Source organism: Varanus komodoensis, unplaced genomic scaffold, assembly GCF_004798865.1.
Source record: "Varanus komodoensis strain SLA01 unplaced genomic scaffold, ASM479886v1 scaffold33, whole genome shotgun sequence".
NCBI classification, from domain to species: domain Eukaryota; kingdom Metazoa; phylum Chordata; class Lepidosauria; order Squamata; family Varanidae; genus Varanus; species Varanus komodoensis.
This window is the reverse complement of record NW_025335817.1, coordinates 9,769,315-9,785,411: the sequence shown is the minus strand read 5'-3', so window position 1 is coordinate 9,785,411 and position 16,097 is coordinate 9,769,315. Positions and strand designations below refer to the sequence as shown.

The window sequence follows — 16,097 nt, the reverse complement described above, 5'->3', positions numbered from 1 at the left end:
AAGCCAGCCCTGGGGAATCTGAGGGACCCCTACCCACAAAATGACTGTTCACACATCCCTATGAATTTATGTATCTGTTTCTGTGATTTGTTTTCCAGAACCCTTGTACAAGGGTTTCTCAAAGGCCCTGGTGCCTGGTATGTTGCCACAAGATGAATGGCTGTGCAGTAAAGCCAGTGAAAACTGGACGTTTTCAAATTGCTGACCTTATCAGGAACTACGCTGGGCAAGCTGATATAGGGAGGGATTTTGCAGTGTTTGGCCCATTTCCAGGATGTGTTTCAGGGTTTTTACTTCCTGGCAAAGTTAAGTCATTCATCTGGGTGGGAAAAATTAAGTCTGCACAAAAAAAATTGTACTTCAAGAACAACGAATAAAATTCTCCACCAAATGTTGGAGAGGGTGGCTGCTTCCCATCCTTTACGAACATTTTCTGCTGGTCATTTTACATGTGAGCCCAGTGTTGGGTGTGTCAATGAAGAGTTATTGTTGAAAGGATATGGCTCATGATATTTAAGCAAAAGCTTTATTTTGAGTGAAACATTACCTCCCCTTTCTTCTTTCCCCAGGCTCACAATTTCTGAGAACTGTAAAAGTATTTCTCGCCTTTCCACGTCAGCCTTTTCTGTTATATCTTGAGTTCCCAGTTCATCAGTTGTTCACCAGTCAGATCTATTAGGGCTCCATTCTCTGCATGTGTGAGCAGAAGCAAATTCTGCAGATCCCAGGATGCTTGTCCAAATAGTCATAGGGTTTTGCCTGTAGCCAGTTAAAAGCAGAGAATCAGTTTAGCTGAATGGAAAAGGGACCATACTTGGAACAGGTGGACCGAGGGGGGTGACTTACTCATTGTAAAAAAAGATGAAGTGCTTCACCAAAAATGAGGGCAAACGAGGACACACAATTTCTTGACATTTGCATATAATAACTGCCCAAAGGGACAGTATAGAAGTGGAATAAAGAAATAATGAAGAGATGGATAGATATGGGAGTAGTTTATTGTTTACGATACACTGACCACAGAATCAATATATGCAAATATAAAATTCATACAGAAAAATGTAAAAGATAAAAGTTTAAATATGGATGGATGGATACAGATATGAAGAGAGATGTAAATTTAGAAACAATTAGCACAGTGTAAAGAGAAATCTCGCCATAGGGATGAGAGTGCCAGGGGGACCGCCTCTGTTCTACCTGCTGCTACCTCTGGATGTGCAACTTCAGAGTCCCCCTGTGCTCCCAGCTTCTTAGCATACGTTGTCTTTAAAATGAACTTGCATTGGACATCTTTTCAAATCGGGGCACCAGAGTAGCAGGGGCTGCCCATTATAAAGTAGGGCCCACGGCTACCTTAGGGAGATCTTGAGTTCCAAATCCCCACTAAGCCATCAAATCCCTACTAATGGTTGTGAAGACAGAAAGGGATAAATCCGCCTTTGCTGAGTTCCTCAGAGGGAGAGTAGGATACACTCATATGTAGTCATAACTGGCAGTGTTGTTGTTAGTTGCAAAGTCATGTCCAACCCATCGCGACCCCATGGACAACATTCCTCCAGGCCTTCCTGTCCTCCACCATCCCCCGGAGTCCACTGAAGCTCACGCCGACTGCTTCAGTGACTCCATCCAGCCACCTCATCCTCTGCTGCCCCCTTCTTCTTTTGCCATCTATTGTTCCCAGCATCAAGCTCTTCTCCAGGGAGTCCTTCCTTCTCATTAGGTGGCCAAAGTATTTGAGTTTCATCTTCAGTATCTGGCCTTCTAAAGAGCAGTCAGGGTTGATCTCCTCTAGGACTGACCGGTTTGATTGCCTTGCGGTCCAAGGGACTTGCAGGAGTCTCCTCCAGCACCACAATTCAAAGGCCTCAATTCTTCGGCGCTCAGCCTTCCTTATGGTCCAGCTTCCACAGCCATACATTGCAACTGGGTAAACCACCACCTTGACTTTATGCACTTTTGCCGGCAGGGTAATGTCTCTGCAGTGAGGGAGGTTCAATTCCCTTGAAGAACAAGATGGGAGGGGGCTGTTTGGAAACCCCTGTGCACATGGATGTGAGCTGGTAGTGGTGTCGCAATGTCCCAGCTCTCAGTCCTGGTTCTGATGTACTTCCACCTCCCTTAGAATTTCCGTTCTCTTGGAGTTTAGCTGCAGTTCTTACAGTAGTAGGAGAAAATTAATTTTCCCAGAAACAATATATTCTAGTCTGTTGTGATACAAAGTATTTTTGGAGTGCCTTGGTCTGGAATGGGCAATTAAGTCCCATGAACTTTACGAAAGACCTGCCCCCAGTAGAGTTGAAAACTACTGGAACTAGTTTGTAGATATGGATCAACACACACAGCTGAATTTCTGGATTTTCTTTGGGTGGTGGCATTGTGGAGGCTCTCACACCGAGTGCCTGCACTTCAAAATTAATGCAAAATCTCTGGGGAGAGGATACCAGGATGGAAAACAGCTGGTTCCTTTCCGCTAGAGGCTTTGTGCCAAGCCTGTCATACCTTGCAAATGTGTAGCCCCATCGCCCAAAGACAAGAAACAAAACAGCTGCTGTAGGCATAAGAAATACGCACTCACTATTCGGTAAATTATGAAGTGTAGCTCAGGGATGCTGCGTGGTGGAGAACCCACAAGCAGCCCATTTTGGCTGTACGCACTTGCGAGAGCTGCACCCCGAACCTTCCTTTGCCCATTTTCCCGTAGGTGACAAGGGAGGACACCAGATGGATGCCAAGACGGCTTTCCTCATCAACTGGGGCAGCCTCCTCCAACTCGATGCCTTCCAGATGGCTCTGGCTGCAACCCCTATCACCCCCAGTCAGCATGGCCCATCAGCCCTAGCTGGGAGGGGAATTGTAGGCCATAAAATCTGGAGGGCCACAAGTTGCCCACCCTGCTATAAAAGGATTGTCAGTTGTTGATACACTTCTTTATGGGTACACATGCCCCCTTTTCTCTGTCTGCAGGTGGTCAAACTGAAGGGCCAGGTGCTCTCTGTGATGTATCGCTTCCGCACCAAGAATCGGGAATGGATGCTAATCAGGACCAGCAGCTTCACTTTCCAGAATCCATATTCAGATGAGATTGAATATATCATTTGCACCAACACAAATGTCAAGTATGTGTTCAGGCCTTAACATTTAAGCTCTCCTTGCATTTCTCTGCTTTTGCATCCTTGTTTTCAGTTGCTCCTTTGTCTCATTAGGGGAAAAGAGAAGCCTATGCCAAAGTGACATAGTCTGTGAAGGGACTCACATCTGTGCCGTTCAAGCCATTTCACACATTGTGTGACAGGTTTGAGTGTACACTTGACAAGGAATGAGGAAGGAAATCCTTGTATTTCTAAACATGCGCTTCTCTTAATTCACACCTAAGATTTTATATGTACTCTCTGGGGGAAAAACCAACAACAGATCTTACATGTTTGCCTTAAAATGCAACGTGTGAATAGGCCCTTCTGAACACAGGTATCCTCACATTCCAGCACAATCTGCATGACCTGGGAGGCTGATAGGAGTTTCTGCAGCAGGCAGGAGGTGGTTTAGCATCTTCTTTCTGCCCTTAGTTTAGAAATAGAATAGTGAGTTAAAGGTGACATGTTAGTGATTTATAAAATTAAGCATAATATGAAGAACTTGAATGGGTAGTTTTCCTCTCCCTTCTCACAAAGTATCAAGAAACTGGAGTCACATGAGATCAGAAGGGGAGAAACGGAAACCTTTTTGTTTTTACTCAAAACAAGCTTGTGATGAACATGATAAAAATGTTGGATTAGAGAGTGGGCCTCTGAAAGGATCACAAGCAACCTTGCTGTCTTTCAACCCATCTTTCTTTGCTATAACACATAAATAGCGCCCTGGTGAAATCTCATTGTTATCTGACAGCAGACTAAGAACACTAAGGAGAAGGGCCTTCTCAGTGGTGGCACCCCCAAAAAGTGAACTCTGACCTATGGAAGCCTTCCAGGCCATTTCCCTTTTAATTTTTAAAGCCCTGCTTTTCAGTCTGTCTCATGGGACTTGGGAGCTTTTAGGGCTCAACTTTATGGTTTGCTTGTTTGTTTTTTAATCCCCCCCCCCACATCTTCATGTCAGTGCTCTGTTATGTTATTTTTATCTAAGTGTTTTCTGTGCCTGAGATTTCCTTCCTGTGTGTTCTTCTTACTGCTGTTCTAAGATTTTGTTGGTATGATTTGTGACCCATATTCAAAATGTAGCAGTAAATAAAGGTCCGATGCATGTGAGCAAAACCATAAAAGCAGAAGGATCTACCATTCACAAACAAGCTTTTGTTCCTGTGTTGTCCAGAGGTCTTCAGAAGTCTGGCCTTTAAATTAGCCAGTGCTGACTTGTGCCAGGATTCTCCCTTTCCAGGCTGCATTGATGGACACTGCAGTGCACTGTAAGAGAAAGGAAAGGGCACGGCTCGCTTGGATTCTGTCATATTTATCCTCAGTTGACTTAGCCTGGTCTACTGTTGCCCCAATATGGTGGTGAGCTGCATGCAGGTCTCCAGCGAATGGATGGCTGTTGTTTTCTACTCAGCAATGTTGAAAGAGATGTGACATCCCTCCTTTTTTAGGAAGAAGCTTCTCAGTGCAGCTGTACATAGTTGTGGAGTATCAGTCAATTCAAGTTGCAACAAGCCAGGTTCAGGCTGGACATCAGGAAAAGCTTCCTCACTGTCAGAGCAATACGGCAGTGGAACCAGCTGCCTAGAGAGGTGCTGGGCTCTCCCACACTGGAGACATTCAGAAAGAAATTGCACAGCCCTCTGAGGGGGATGCTTTGACCTGGTGTCCTGAAACAGCAGGGGGTTGGACCCGACGGCCTCCATGGCCCCTTCCAACCTTACTATTCTATGAATCCACCTGTTGATTCTTCTTGCAAACTTATGCAGCTTTTGAGAGCTCTGTCCATAAACATAGGATGGCTGCTCTGGGTGGCTTTTGCTCATGTGTGTCTGAATGGGCTAAGGATAGTGCTGAATGGTTCCGGGTCCCTCACCGGCATTGGCAGAGCATCTCCGATCCCAAGGCTGGTCAAGTCACTCTGGCAAACTGGCTGCCAGGCAGTATCAGTGCCAGTGGCAGGGCACTCCACAAATGCTTGCCTGGTGCCCACTTTAAAGCAAAACAAAGCTGGGGTTCAGTGCCAAGCAGCCACCATTTAATGTTCCCACAGTGCCTCAGGCAATGCTGCACCGTAGAGTTTTGGCAATTTGACGTGGTGGCTGCCCAGTGCCAATTAGAGGAGTGCCACCACCAGCTAAACTCACGAGAAGGGGCTAGTACAGTCTTGTCGTGTTGCTTTATAGTCCACCTTTCTTCCTCCTGTGAGGAACTCCAGGCAGCTCACAAGGCTCTGCTTTTCTCCATGTTGTCCTTACAAAACCCTGCGAGGTAGGTTAGTCCGACCATCCAGGGCTGGCCCAAAATCATCCAGTGAGCTTCACTAGCTGAGCGGGGATTCAAACACAGATCTCCTAAGGCCAAGTCTGACACTCCAGCAATGACACCATGCTGGTTCTGAGAGGGTACCCACCAGAGAACACTAAGCCAAGGACCACTTTTTCCTGATGACCCTACCTCAAATACCTACCTGAATTGTTTTATTGTTGCCATAAGACTTTCTTATTTGCAGTCATATCAGGTCAGTGTTAGGTATTTCTAATGGCTATTTCAACTTCACCTGCAATTGCCTACGTTGTTGCCTCAGGATGCAGTGTGTTATTAAACAAAGCAGAAAAAAACACATCTGCTTTAGTAATAAAGGAGCACCTGTTGAGTGCTTTCCTGATTAAGAGAGCCACAGACAAGCAAGCAAGCCTGTCCACCCATCTGCCAAGTCCATCGGTCCTAGCTACTATCTGTATATAAAAAGTGTTTGTCCTTAAACTAACCAGAGTTGTTAGTTTAAGGACAAACCAAAACGAAAACAGAAAGGGAAAGGATTTTTCCCTTTCAAAGAACTGTAGGGGGTGCTGATGATTGCAAAAGGCAGTAGTGCTTGTTTTTGCCTTTCTCGCTTGCAACATCAGCTTTCCAAATCTAGTTTCATTGTGAAAAGACAGCTAAACATCAGGTTCACATGTTCACTCAATTCCCTGCAAATAAAAATAAGAAAAAGAAAAAAACTATTTTGGGCACAGCCTTCCAAACTCAGCTGCATGGCATTGAATGTTTAACATTTGGGCTGCATTTTGCTTCAGAAGAGGGTTCTATGTGAAATTTAACCTTGCCCGGCTGTCTTTCTTGTCTTTGTCAACTTTGCTCTACTCGAGGCAGAAGAAAACATGACAAGTGCCCTGTTTTCACTGACCAGATATGTTCGGCCTCAGAGTCTCCAGCTGCGGAGTAGACCTTTTGTCTCTTCCCCTTCCATGCTAAGCATGGGGAGAGGGGTTCTCCAGTGACTTAGTCATTATTTATCCACGTATACTAAAGAAATGGCTAAACTGTACTCAAAGAGGATTTCAGGGTGATGTGCATAAAAACATAGCATGTAATTCTGTGAAAACACCCTGAAATCAAACAGCAACATGGTAAAACTGAAAGGCATAAAATGATTTCAAATAGCATTATTATGGTTACTATGATTACTGTTATCATAAAATTCAAAATGCCTGGTTTTCAACCTGGTGCCAATAAGAGTACAGCACTGATATTAGGCGTATTGCCCTCAGAAGAATATTCAGGTGTCAGGGCTTCACCCCAGAGAAGGCCCTCTCTGTTGGAGAAGAGACAGCCCCAAGCTGTCCAGGCATCAAAGGTTAGGTAAAGGCATAAGAGAGGTCCTCTTGATTAAACCTAAGGGAAAACCTCCTCCAGGGTTGTATTGGGTCCCTGACCCCAGCCCCCTTTGTTTTCAAGCAATCAGGTCATATTTGTAGTCAATTGCTTTGATGCATTTGCTTCCAGCTACAAACGGCTTTCCATGCACCCAAAAGAAATAGAAGTCTTAGACAAGGCTTACCTAGCAAGAGCCTTGTCCCTAGGTAAGGGCACCATGAAAGGCAGTGGTTGCAAACACGGCCATGCCTGCTATGGCCCGCCCTTGAGCTGCATGGGTTCCCAAGTTTCACCCTCAAAGCAGCTCTGTCTGCGTGATGACCTCCCTGGCTGCAAGTGTCTCAGAGGGCTCTATGCTGAGCCTCCAATTGCACCTGTCTTGTATCCTCCCTGCTTCTCCTCGTTGTTGGGAGCCCGCATTCCCACAGCTTCAGAAGGTCCAACTTGGCTGTCCTTCAGGAGATTTGATGACAGCTGGATCCCCTCCTGTCTCTCCTTGCTCTTTTTCATGGCCACTAACTCCTTTGTCCTTGGTGTCTCGCCAGCCTCTTCTGGCTCACCTTTCCTCATCAGATTTAGAATCAGTCTGCTTGTCTTCTTGTGGGCCCAGTCCATGCATGCAGAATTCTGTTTCCCACCATGACTAACTGTGGTCAATTTTTATGAACTTTTTATTGCCCCTCCTAGGAAACTGCTGCTGGAAGAGTAGGATTCAGATGATCAGAATGAATAAATAAAACACTTCAAGAGAAACAGGTGGCCAGTGTGGGGCATGAGGAGGGAGTTCCAGAAGCAGGGGCTGCAGTGGAAAACGTTCCCTCGGTGTCTCCTTCCACCAATGCTCTCTCCAAAAGGGGTGGGGCACAAAGCAGAGCCTTCTCTGATGACCTGGGTCTTCAGTTGCTAAGGGCCCTGCATGAGCAGACCCGTCCCTCCCACTCCCAGAACCTGAGCCAGCACAGGCAGTGGAGAGAAACGATTGGAGCTGCAGGCCCAGACGTCCGACGGCGCACAAGCCCCCCCCCCCCCGGAGAAGACGATACTGCTCGCAATGTGGCTTCCAAAGGGTTGCAGCATTAAACTGATAGCCATTGATTGGAACTGAGCTCAGAAATGCGATCTAGCAACATGGTAGTATGCTCCAAAGGACTGGCTTGGACTAAGACCGCACTGGTCATGATTTGATGCTGCTGGTGTTTCTGAGTACTTTTCAAGAATGGCCCCACACAGAGCATGCTCCAGTAAACCAATAGCAAACACATAGAAACAGAGCGAGTCAGAAGGGGTCTCCCAGGACATCTAGTCTGACCCTCCAGCCTGGGAATCCCCTTCTGACTCTGACTCGCTATGTTTCTATGTTGGCAACTTCCAGATGTTTTGGACTAAAACGCCTATCAGCGTCAACCACAATAGCCAGGGATTATGGGATTTGTAGCCCAAATCAGCTGAAAGGTGCCGAGTTAATACCCTTGATATAGTGGCTAGAGAGTTGTACAATGACTGGACATGGACAAGCCCAAATTACAGTGCTCTTCACACCATGAAGTTCAGCAGGTGAACTAAGGCCAACTGCTTTCTCTCAGCCTAACCTACCTCACAGGCTTGCTGTGAAGGTAAAGAAGAGCGCATACATTGTCCTGTGTTCCAGTGGACATGTCGTCGATGAATACATGCATGGAGGTGTTTCCCATGTTCCTTTCTGGCTCACTGTCCCTGTCCCCCGCCTGTCAGGGGGCAAAATGTACATATCGGCAACTGAAGTTTGGCTGCTTCCTCAGCATTGTTTTTATTCACCGGCAGAGTCAGTCAGTTGAAGCTCATATGGTTAATGTAACAAGATTTCTTTAATTGGATGTCAGGCCTCATGGCTAACCATGAAAATGCTCATGTAAAGAAAAATGCATGTGAGACAGCCTTACAGGTTTCAATAGATCCCCTGTTTGGCATTTCTTTAAGAGCACCTGACACCAGACATAGAATTGAGAGGTTTGTACAGCGATTTCTCATAGATTTCTTGGCATCCTGTCTGATTCATTCCACCTTCCTTTTATTGAATGTGTCAGCTTCCTTTGAAGTCAGCTCCGTGGCTACTGCGCATTTGAATTTATTTCCCAAGTTCTCATAATTGGATTAAGGCTATTCCCTGCGGGATGCCTTGTGCGTTTAAATAACTGGATTTCCTTCCTTCCTTCCTTCCTTCCTTCCTTCCTTCCTTCCTTCCTTCCTTTCTTCAGGGTTCAGATGAGATTTCAGGAAGCTCACATAGGAAGATTGTAGGTTCCCTAGCCATTGTCTCTAATGTAATGTTATTTAAATGTGTGTGTGTGGGGCGGGGGTGGGGGGGATCAGAACCACTGGGGGCACTGCAACTGCACATGCTTCCAGATCCATGATGGTGGTGTTGCAACTCTTGGTCTTCCATGGATTTGTGCCATCCTGATCCTTCCCAGCTCATTGGTTGTCCTTCTCCCTTGCCTGTTTTGGAGCAAAAGTAAAGCAAACAGTTTTAGCTTTCTGGACAAAATGCATCTTTAACATTTTTATATTATTTTCCCCAGTCCATTGAACATGGGCCAAACATAACCTGGAAAAAGCTAAAGAAAACTATTAAGCAGAACCCTTTTTGTTAGAATACAGACAGTTTGGTCTGAATGCAGAGGGTATAGAAGCATAACACTTTCAAAGTAAAATAGCTGCATCTTAGCAGGGCGGAATCCTATGGCCCACTTGCTCGACGCATGTGAGCCTCTATCGTCAGGGTGTGATAGCAGCGGCCTATGTCAGCACTGTGGCTTGTGCGATATATTTCATCTAGACAGATGGTTTTGGCCACCTGGATAAAGCATGGGGAGTGGGGTTGGGGGGCCAGTAGAGATTGACACGAGTCAGTTGGCTCTAGCCTCCTCTTCCTGTACCCGCCACATGCTTCCCCTTTCCCTCTCTGAGGCCCAGCTATGATCTCTGGGCGAGAGGCAGCCAGCACATCTCCTTCCGGACCAGTTGCGAGTGGGCAGCCTTTGGCGTTCCAGCTTTCCACTAACCAATCCTGTGGCCTCCCAGGAAATTTCAGGAGGCCCCAGGTATGTGCCCTAGGACTGGAAGTGTTTGGCTGTAAAATATGTGATCCCCATGCCATGAAAACAGATCAGTGTTCCTTTTTGTGGTCTCTGTGCATCACACATATGGACTCTGTGCATGCATGCAGCCTGTTGTCAGGAAGAGTCTATAGCCATTGGTATGTTGCACTGTGTTCTTCTTGTAACTACTTAGCCTTACATTTTTCAGATTTTTTGTTCTGGGATGCACATAAATAGGCCATTGATTTTACTGCTGCTAATATTTTCGTTAAAACTAAGCAAAGTAGGGAAAAAGTAGAAGAGCCAGAATTGCAAACATTGGTAGCGTTTTGTTTGAACATACTGTATGATTCCAGGAAGATGTTGTCCTGGAATGCTTCTGTCAGAGCAGATGACCTGGAAAAATGTAGCTGCCTTGTGTCAGACCCTCCACTATCTAAAGCTCTTTTGAAGATCTTTTACACCTTGAAGTACCGGCATAAAACTATTATGAAAGTCTAGTCCCTCCGCCTTGCCTGCATTCACTTAGGTGACCCAGAATACAGCACTTGTCCCAAAGAGAATGGTCTGTTGGTATCTTTAAGCCCCCTTCCCAGCATGCTTTTAATAAAGGTATGTTAATTTTAACCTATTCTTGCTTGTAGCCAGGGGGACAGGTGAACAATGGGTGAAGAAGAGGGAACAGGTAAGAGGTTGCATGCCAGCCTCGGGCTGTTGCATGCCTGTCCTGCTTTTGGGCTCCCTGTGGGCACCTGGTTGGCTGCCACATGAACAGAGGCCTGGAGAAGATGGATCCTAGGTCTGACACAGCATGGTTTTCTTTGTTGGACTGGCAAGTACTTGGGCCAACTGAATACGCTTCCTGTTAATTCCATATGTTCCTGCAGTCTCAACAGCACCCACAGCCAAAACTTCTCTTTCCTCTTTCCAGGCAACTTCAGCAGCAACAAGCTGAGCTTGAAGTACATCAGAGGGATGGCTTGTCATCATATGACTTATCTCAGGTGAGACATATGTGGCGAGCTGATCACAATGCTTGGGTGATTGTGTTTTAAGGCAAGAATTGGAGATCTAAGCACATATTGACTGGGTTCAAACAACACAACAATCCACACTCATGGGCTGAGTATAGATTGAACACGGGTTGAATGTGGTTTGTCATTGAATCATGAGTTATTGTGTGGTTTGTACCCAACTGAGATAGCAAATCATGGGGTACAACCTCAGTGCACAACCCAACAGCAAACCATGGTTTCTCTTCACAGGCTGTTCATGGTCTGTTATTTTGGCTTAGGGGTGTGTAAGGAATCCTGTTTGGAGATGGAAATTGATCAGTTTCCTCAGCTTGGCCCCTCAGACTCTGACCTGCTTTCTCTCTGTCCTAAATCTGCTTCACGCATGAGTATCTGGCAGGAAGTGAGTTCAGGCAGACCTCTGCTTAACGCACCTGCAACTTGCAGGGTTTGTTTACTTTGCACACTTAGTTCAAAAAAGCTGCCAGCATTCCTAAGTGTTCGTAGACTTGATTGAGCTCAGCTTACTTTCTAGCCAGGGCCAAGCATGGGAAAGAAGCCCAGTGAGTGCAAGAGAAACGGAATCCAGCCTGATCCTCACACCCCCAGCTTAGCTGGGTTCAGACAGCAGAATAACCCACAGCTGAACAACCCATGGTTCAATGACAACCCATACAGAACCTTGTAGCTTGTTGTGCTATCTGAATCAAGTCGTTGTTGTCAAATATTGCATGTTTTCCACCTTCTGTGTTTTATTGCTATACGGTGGTACCTCGGCTCACAAATGCCTCAGTTCATGACTAAATCGGGTCGTGAACAGAAATTTTAGGAAAATTTTTCCTCAGATTGCGAACTCCACATTGGGTGACGATTGCGATCGCACCTGTCTACCCCCCGCCCCCGTGAGCACACCCGCAATCGCATCCATCTCCCCCCCGAGCCTGCCCGCGATCATACCCGTCTTCCCTGTGATTAAAAAAAATATTTACAGAACGGATTAACCTTATTTACATTGAACCTTATGGGGAAATTCGACTCGGCTCATAACCAGTTTGGGTCACGACCAGAGTCCTGGAACGGATTAATTTCATGAGTCGAGGTACCACTGTAGTTTCTTCTTTGAGTGGCCTTGTCTTCCTTGGATTCACAGCTATCATGCAAGTCATGGTAATTTCACTGGGTTTGCTTTTACATTTGCTTTTCCTGAAGCAATGCCTGAATGAACATGCAGCTGTCCTGCTGTGCACACTTTGCTGAATTTTTTAATCACTCTCTCCAAACAAAAGTTACATATCTTAAGGGAAGCACAGGAGAAAATGACTATATTAGTGAAATTACTATCCAGAGAGTCATTGCACTTAGGGAAATGACTTGCGAAAATGCATGTGCTAGGCAACATTGTGTACAAAAATGCATATAATATCAATGCCAAAGAAATGGTTATGCATTTTCATGCAAACCTTTAAAAAATGGATTTTAAAGCAGAATGGAATTAATGTAAGGCTACAAAAACGTGACTGAAATTGGCATATTTGTCATCTGTACAAAGAATAGCTAAATTCCTGCTCTGAGATGCAGCAATTGTTAAGATCCCTTTCCTTTAGAAGGCATTAAATAAGCAACACTAGCAGTATAGCAGATAGAGGGTGACTGAGTCCTGAGTATCTGTGCTTTTGAGTATCTTATGCTCTGCTGGTCGCCGCTGACAGGGCAGGAGAAGTGATAGAAAGTGCTTTTTATCTCTTCATCCTCCCTTTGCATTTTCTTCTCTAGATGGGCCTTGAGCCTCTTTAGAAAAGCGGCACTGCCAGGAGCAGGGCAGGATCCAGCAGATGCCTGCCTCTCCCTGCTGATCCTTTCCTGTCCCACTGGGATGTGCTCTTTTCTCCTTCCTGGAGGCTGTCCAGGTCACTTCAGCAAGCTTGGGAATCCATGGCTGCAGTTCTTTCCAAAGCAGCAGGGAGGAAGAGGGAGGGAGGGATCAGAACAATGCCCTAGCCTTGTCTGCCTATATACAGTTTATATACACCTGTGCTGAAGTTTATATACAGTCTATTGGATGCAATGAGGCAACAAGGACTCTGAATATAAACAAGCAAAAGAACGCTTACAGCCCTCTTCTTGGTGGCCATTTCATTTCCTCCAACAGGAGGGGAAGCCAAGTGGCAGGCCACAGCTTTTGTGAAGTATTTCTGTCCCACTGCTGCGGACTCTGCCAGTGTACACACAGTATTTCCCACTTCCTGGGAAAAGGTGGGGAGGGGCACGGCAAAGCAGCCCTCCCCTGCAGAAAATACCAGGAAGGCCGCTTCAGGGCCATTACCTCGCAGTGCACTTCCTAACCATGAGGCCTTGGCATGCCATCAAGAAATAGTCCTGGTTTTGGGGTGCTGAGAAGATTCCCCATGCCCCTGACCTGCCATCAGCACCTCCTTGTCATTGTTCCAGTAGAGCCCAGCCAATGCAACCATGTATGTTTCTGTGCTCTTTGGAGGGAAAGGTGGCGTATAAATGTAGCAGACAAATGAATAAACCACATGGAATAGTAACAGTTTTGATCTCTAGATTAAAATCAATAAACTGAAACTCAGTCCTGGCAAGATGGAAGTGCTGTTGGTTAATGATTTGTCTGACAGACTAGATGGCCATTGTCCTGTCTTGGATGGGGTCACACTTCCCCTACATGAGCAGATGATTCTCCCACATCTTGAGGAAAAGGCTCTGATTTATACTGCTCTGTGACCTGTTAAGTTGTAATAAAAGTGTGGTACTTCTAAAGTTGCGTCTGGGTCTGCTGGAGGGAGAGAGAGTACTCAGAACAGCTGGGCAGAACCTCACTGTTGCGGAACAGTGTCATTTCTCTCTCCATGCCTCCCAAACAGGTACCTGTTCCAAGTATTCAGTCAAATGTTCATGAGGGTGGGAAGCCAGTGGAAAAGCCAGATGCCATCTTCTCCCAAGAGAGGGATCCAAGGTTTGCTGAGATGTTTGCTGGCATCACGACCTGTAAGTAAAGTTCCTTGCACTGCAGATGTTTTTTATTGCTTCTAGTCATGGCCCTTCATTCTGGATTTAAGTGCTTGATGCATCATGATGAGGTGCCAAGCACATAGACATGTGTGCATGCGCACATGCACACGCCATTTCAAAGGTCAACTCAATGAACTGTGTATCCTCCTTCACACGAGTTGTTTCGTTTCATACAGCATTTCCATGAGTCTGGGAGGGGGGCATCTTGGCTAGACCAGGCCCTTGCGCTTAATACCAGGAGGCCCAGTTTGGCAGCGAGCCACATGCTGGAGGAAGGAGTGGGTGCGTAGTTTGATAGAGGGATGCTCCCACAGCAACATGTTGTGCAGATCGCAGCCACGGTCTCCAGGCCTTCCATTGTGAGAATGAGAGCAGGGCCAGGCTGGATCAGACCAAAGGCAGGTTCCAGAACTGCACGGCAGCCGTGGCGAAGCGGATGTCTCTGGGACGCCCACATGTGGGCAGTGACACCATCCCACTCTTCACCCCACTAACTGCCTCTTATACTGGAGTTAATGGGCTGTGGAAAGGCCTACAAAGGGGAGGGGAGGGGAGGGGACATGAACAGATGGGGAAATTTGGCAAATTGGATTGGGACCCCAGGAGGGCCAGCACCACCTTCCCTTTTAAGGGAAGGCCCATCGCTCAGTAGTAGAACCACATGCTTTGTATGCAGGGAGCCTGAATCGTGATCGCCATGATCTCAGGCGGTGTTGCCCTGAGCAATCCCATCCAAACCCTGGAAGAAGTGGTGCCGATTAACTGAGCTAGTTGGGCCAATGCTCTGATAGAGCAGATCCTGCCTTCCTCCATTCCTACCATTTGTGCTTTCCCTGCAAGCGAGGATTGCACACAGGGGTCTGATTCTGACTACCTGGCCCGTCACAGGTTCAGAATGCCCCCTGCCTCTCCTGGATGAGACAAGAAGAGGCAGAGCTGGGAGTCATCCACGTATTGGCAAAACGTCGCCTTGTTTTGGCCCTTAGATGTGGCCAGAAATATGCAGGCAAACCTTCATGTTATTCTGAAGAGTCCATATTGTGTTGATTTTGGATGGGTTTTCTCTGGTTTACTTTGTGCAAATAGCTGGAGCTGACACAGAGGAGTACATCATAGCAGGGACATTGGCTCTGTAGCCGTCAAGCACGTAATCTTAGCAAGAAGAAGTTCCCTTATTGATACAGTCCTGTGTTTATAAGCAACAGGACTTACAAGACAGAAATTATATATATTCCTGTACTCACACAACCTCCAGATAGAGAAACAAGGAATTCCCCCTCGGCAACTTCCCCCTGTGGAAACACCCAGCCAAATGGCTCAAATCAGATTTCCTGAGGAAACTTCGTAAGGTGGCTTTTCTTGGCAACCAGGCTGTGTTACTGGCCTCATGCTGCAAAGAAAGGATCTAAAATAGGGACTCTTATTGTATAAATTCATGTGATTGTCAAGCATTTTCTAATTTCACTGTGCACTTTAATATTATTCAGATTGTATGGATTTACTGCCTTTGGGAAGCATGTGTAAAAAGCATCCTTATATAACCTGGACTTCAGTTCATGTGGTCCAGATTGTGTCTGTGTGTGTATGAGTATGTGTGGCTTTCTTGTTAGTGGGTTGTTATTTTTTAACTGTGATTTCTGGCATTACATGTATATCCAGTTTTAAAGATTTCAGGATGGAGCTGCCTTCCACAGATTCTGGGGCGGTTGCATGTCTATTGCACAAAAGGTAGAACTGTAACTGGCAAATGAAAACATTTTAATGCATTTATTACACTTTCCTCCTGCTTTCCTCCAGAGTTCTCAAGGCAGTACACAGGATCCCATTTTATGCATTCAACAACCCAGTTCCATTTATTTAGCTATTTATAGGGCATGTAAGCACCTTTAGGGCATGAGTGGGCAACCTGGGGCCCTCCAACTGCTTTGACTGACAACTCCCGTTATCCTCCACTGTTAACTCTGTTGGCTGGTTCTGGCCCTCCAGAGGTTTTGGTCTACAAGTTGCTTTAGGCAGGACCCATCTGAGAAGGCCAACAGCAAGATTCCAAATCATAATCCTGCGCACAAAAATGATTTTAAAAAACCAAGAAGAACAGGAAAAACCAGATAGCATAATGTGAACAATAGTGCCTGGTGAAACCCTAACGCAGTTATAGGTCACTGTGAAGAGGTAAGACTTTAGGGCTG

General features: G+C 46.1%; 1 protein-coding gene across 1 annotated transcript in view; it reads left to right on the top strand.

Moving 5' to 3' along the window:
• Positions 1-16,097, top strand: part of ARNT2 (aryl hydrocarbon receptor nuclear translocator 2) — a 119,748-nt gene that overhangs the window by 78,436 nt on the left and 25,215 nt on the right. Inside the window, exons 12-14 of the mRNA XM_044438818.1 lie at positions 2,965-3,116; positions 10,797-10,869; positions 13,761-13,884. Coding sequence (XP_044294753.1) covers positions 2,965-3,116; positions 10,797-10,869; positions 13,761-13,884 — 349 coding nt within the window. The remainder of the gene's footprint in view (positions 1-2,964; positions 3,117-10,796; positions 10,870-13,760; positions 13,885-16,097) is intronic.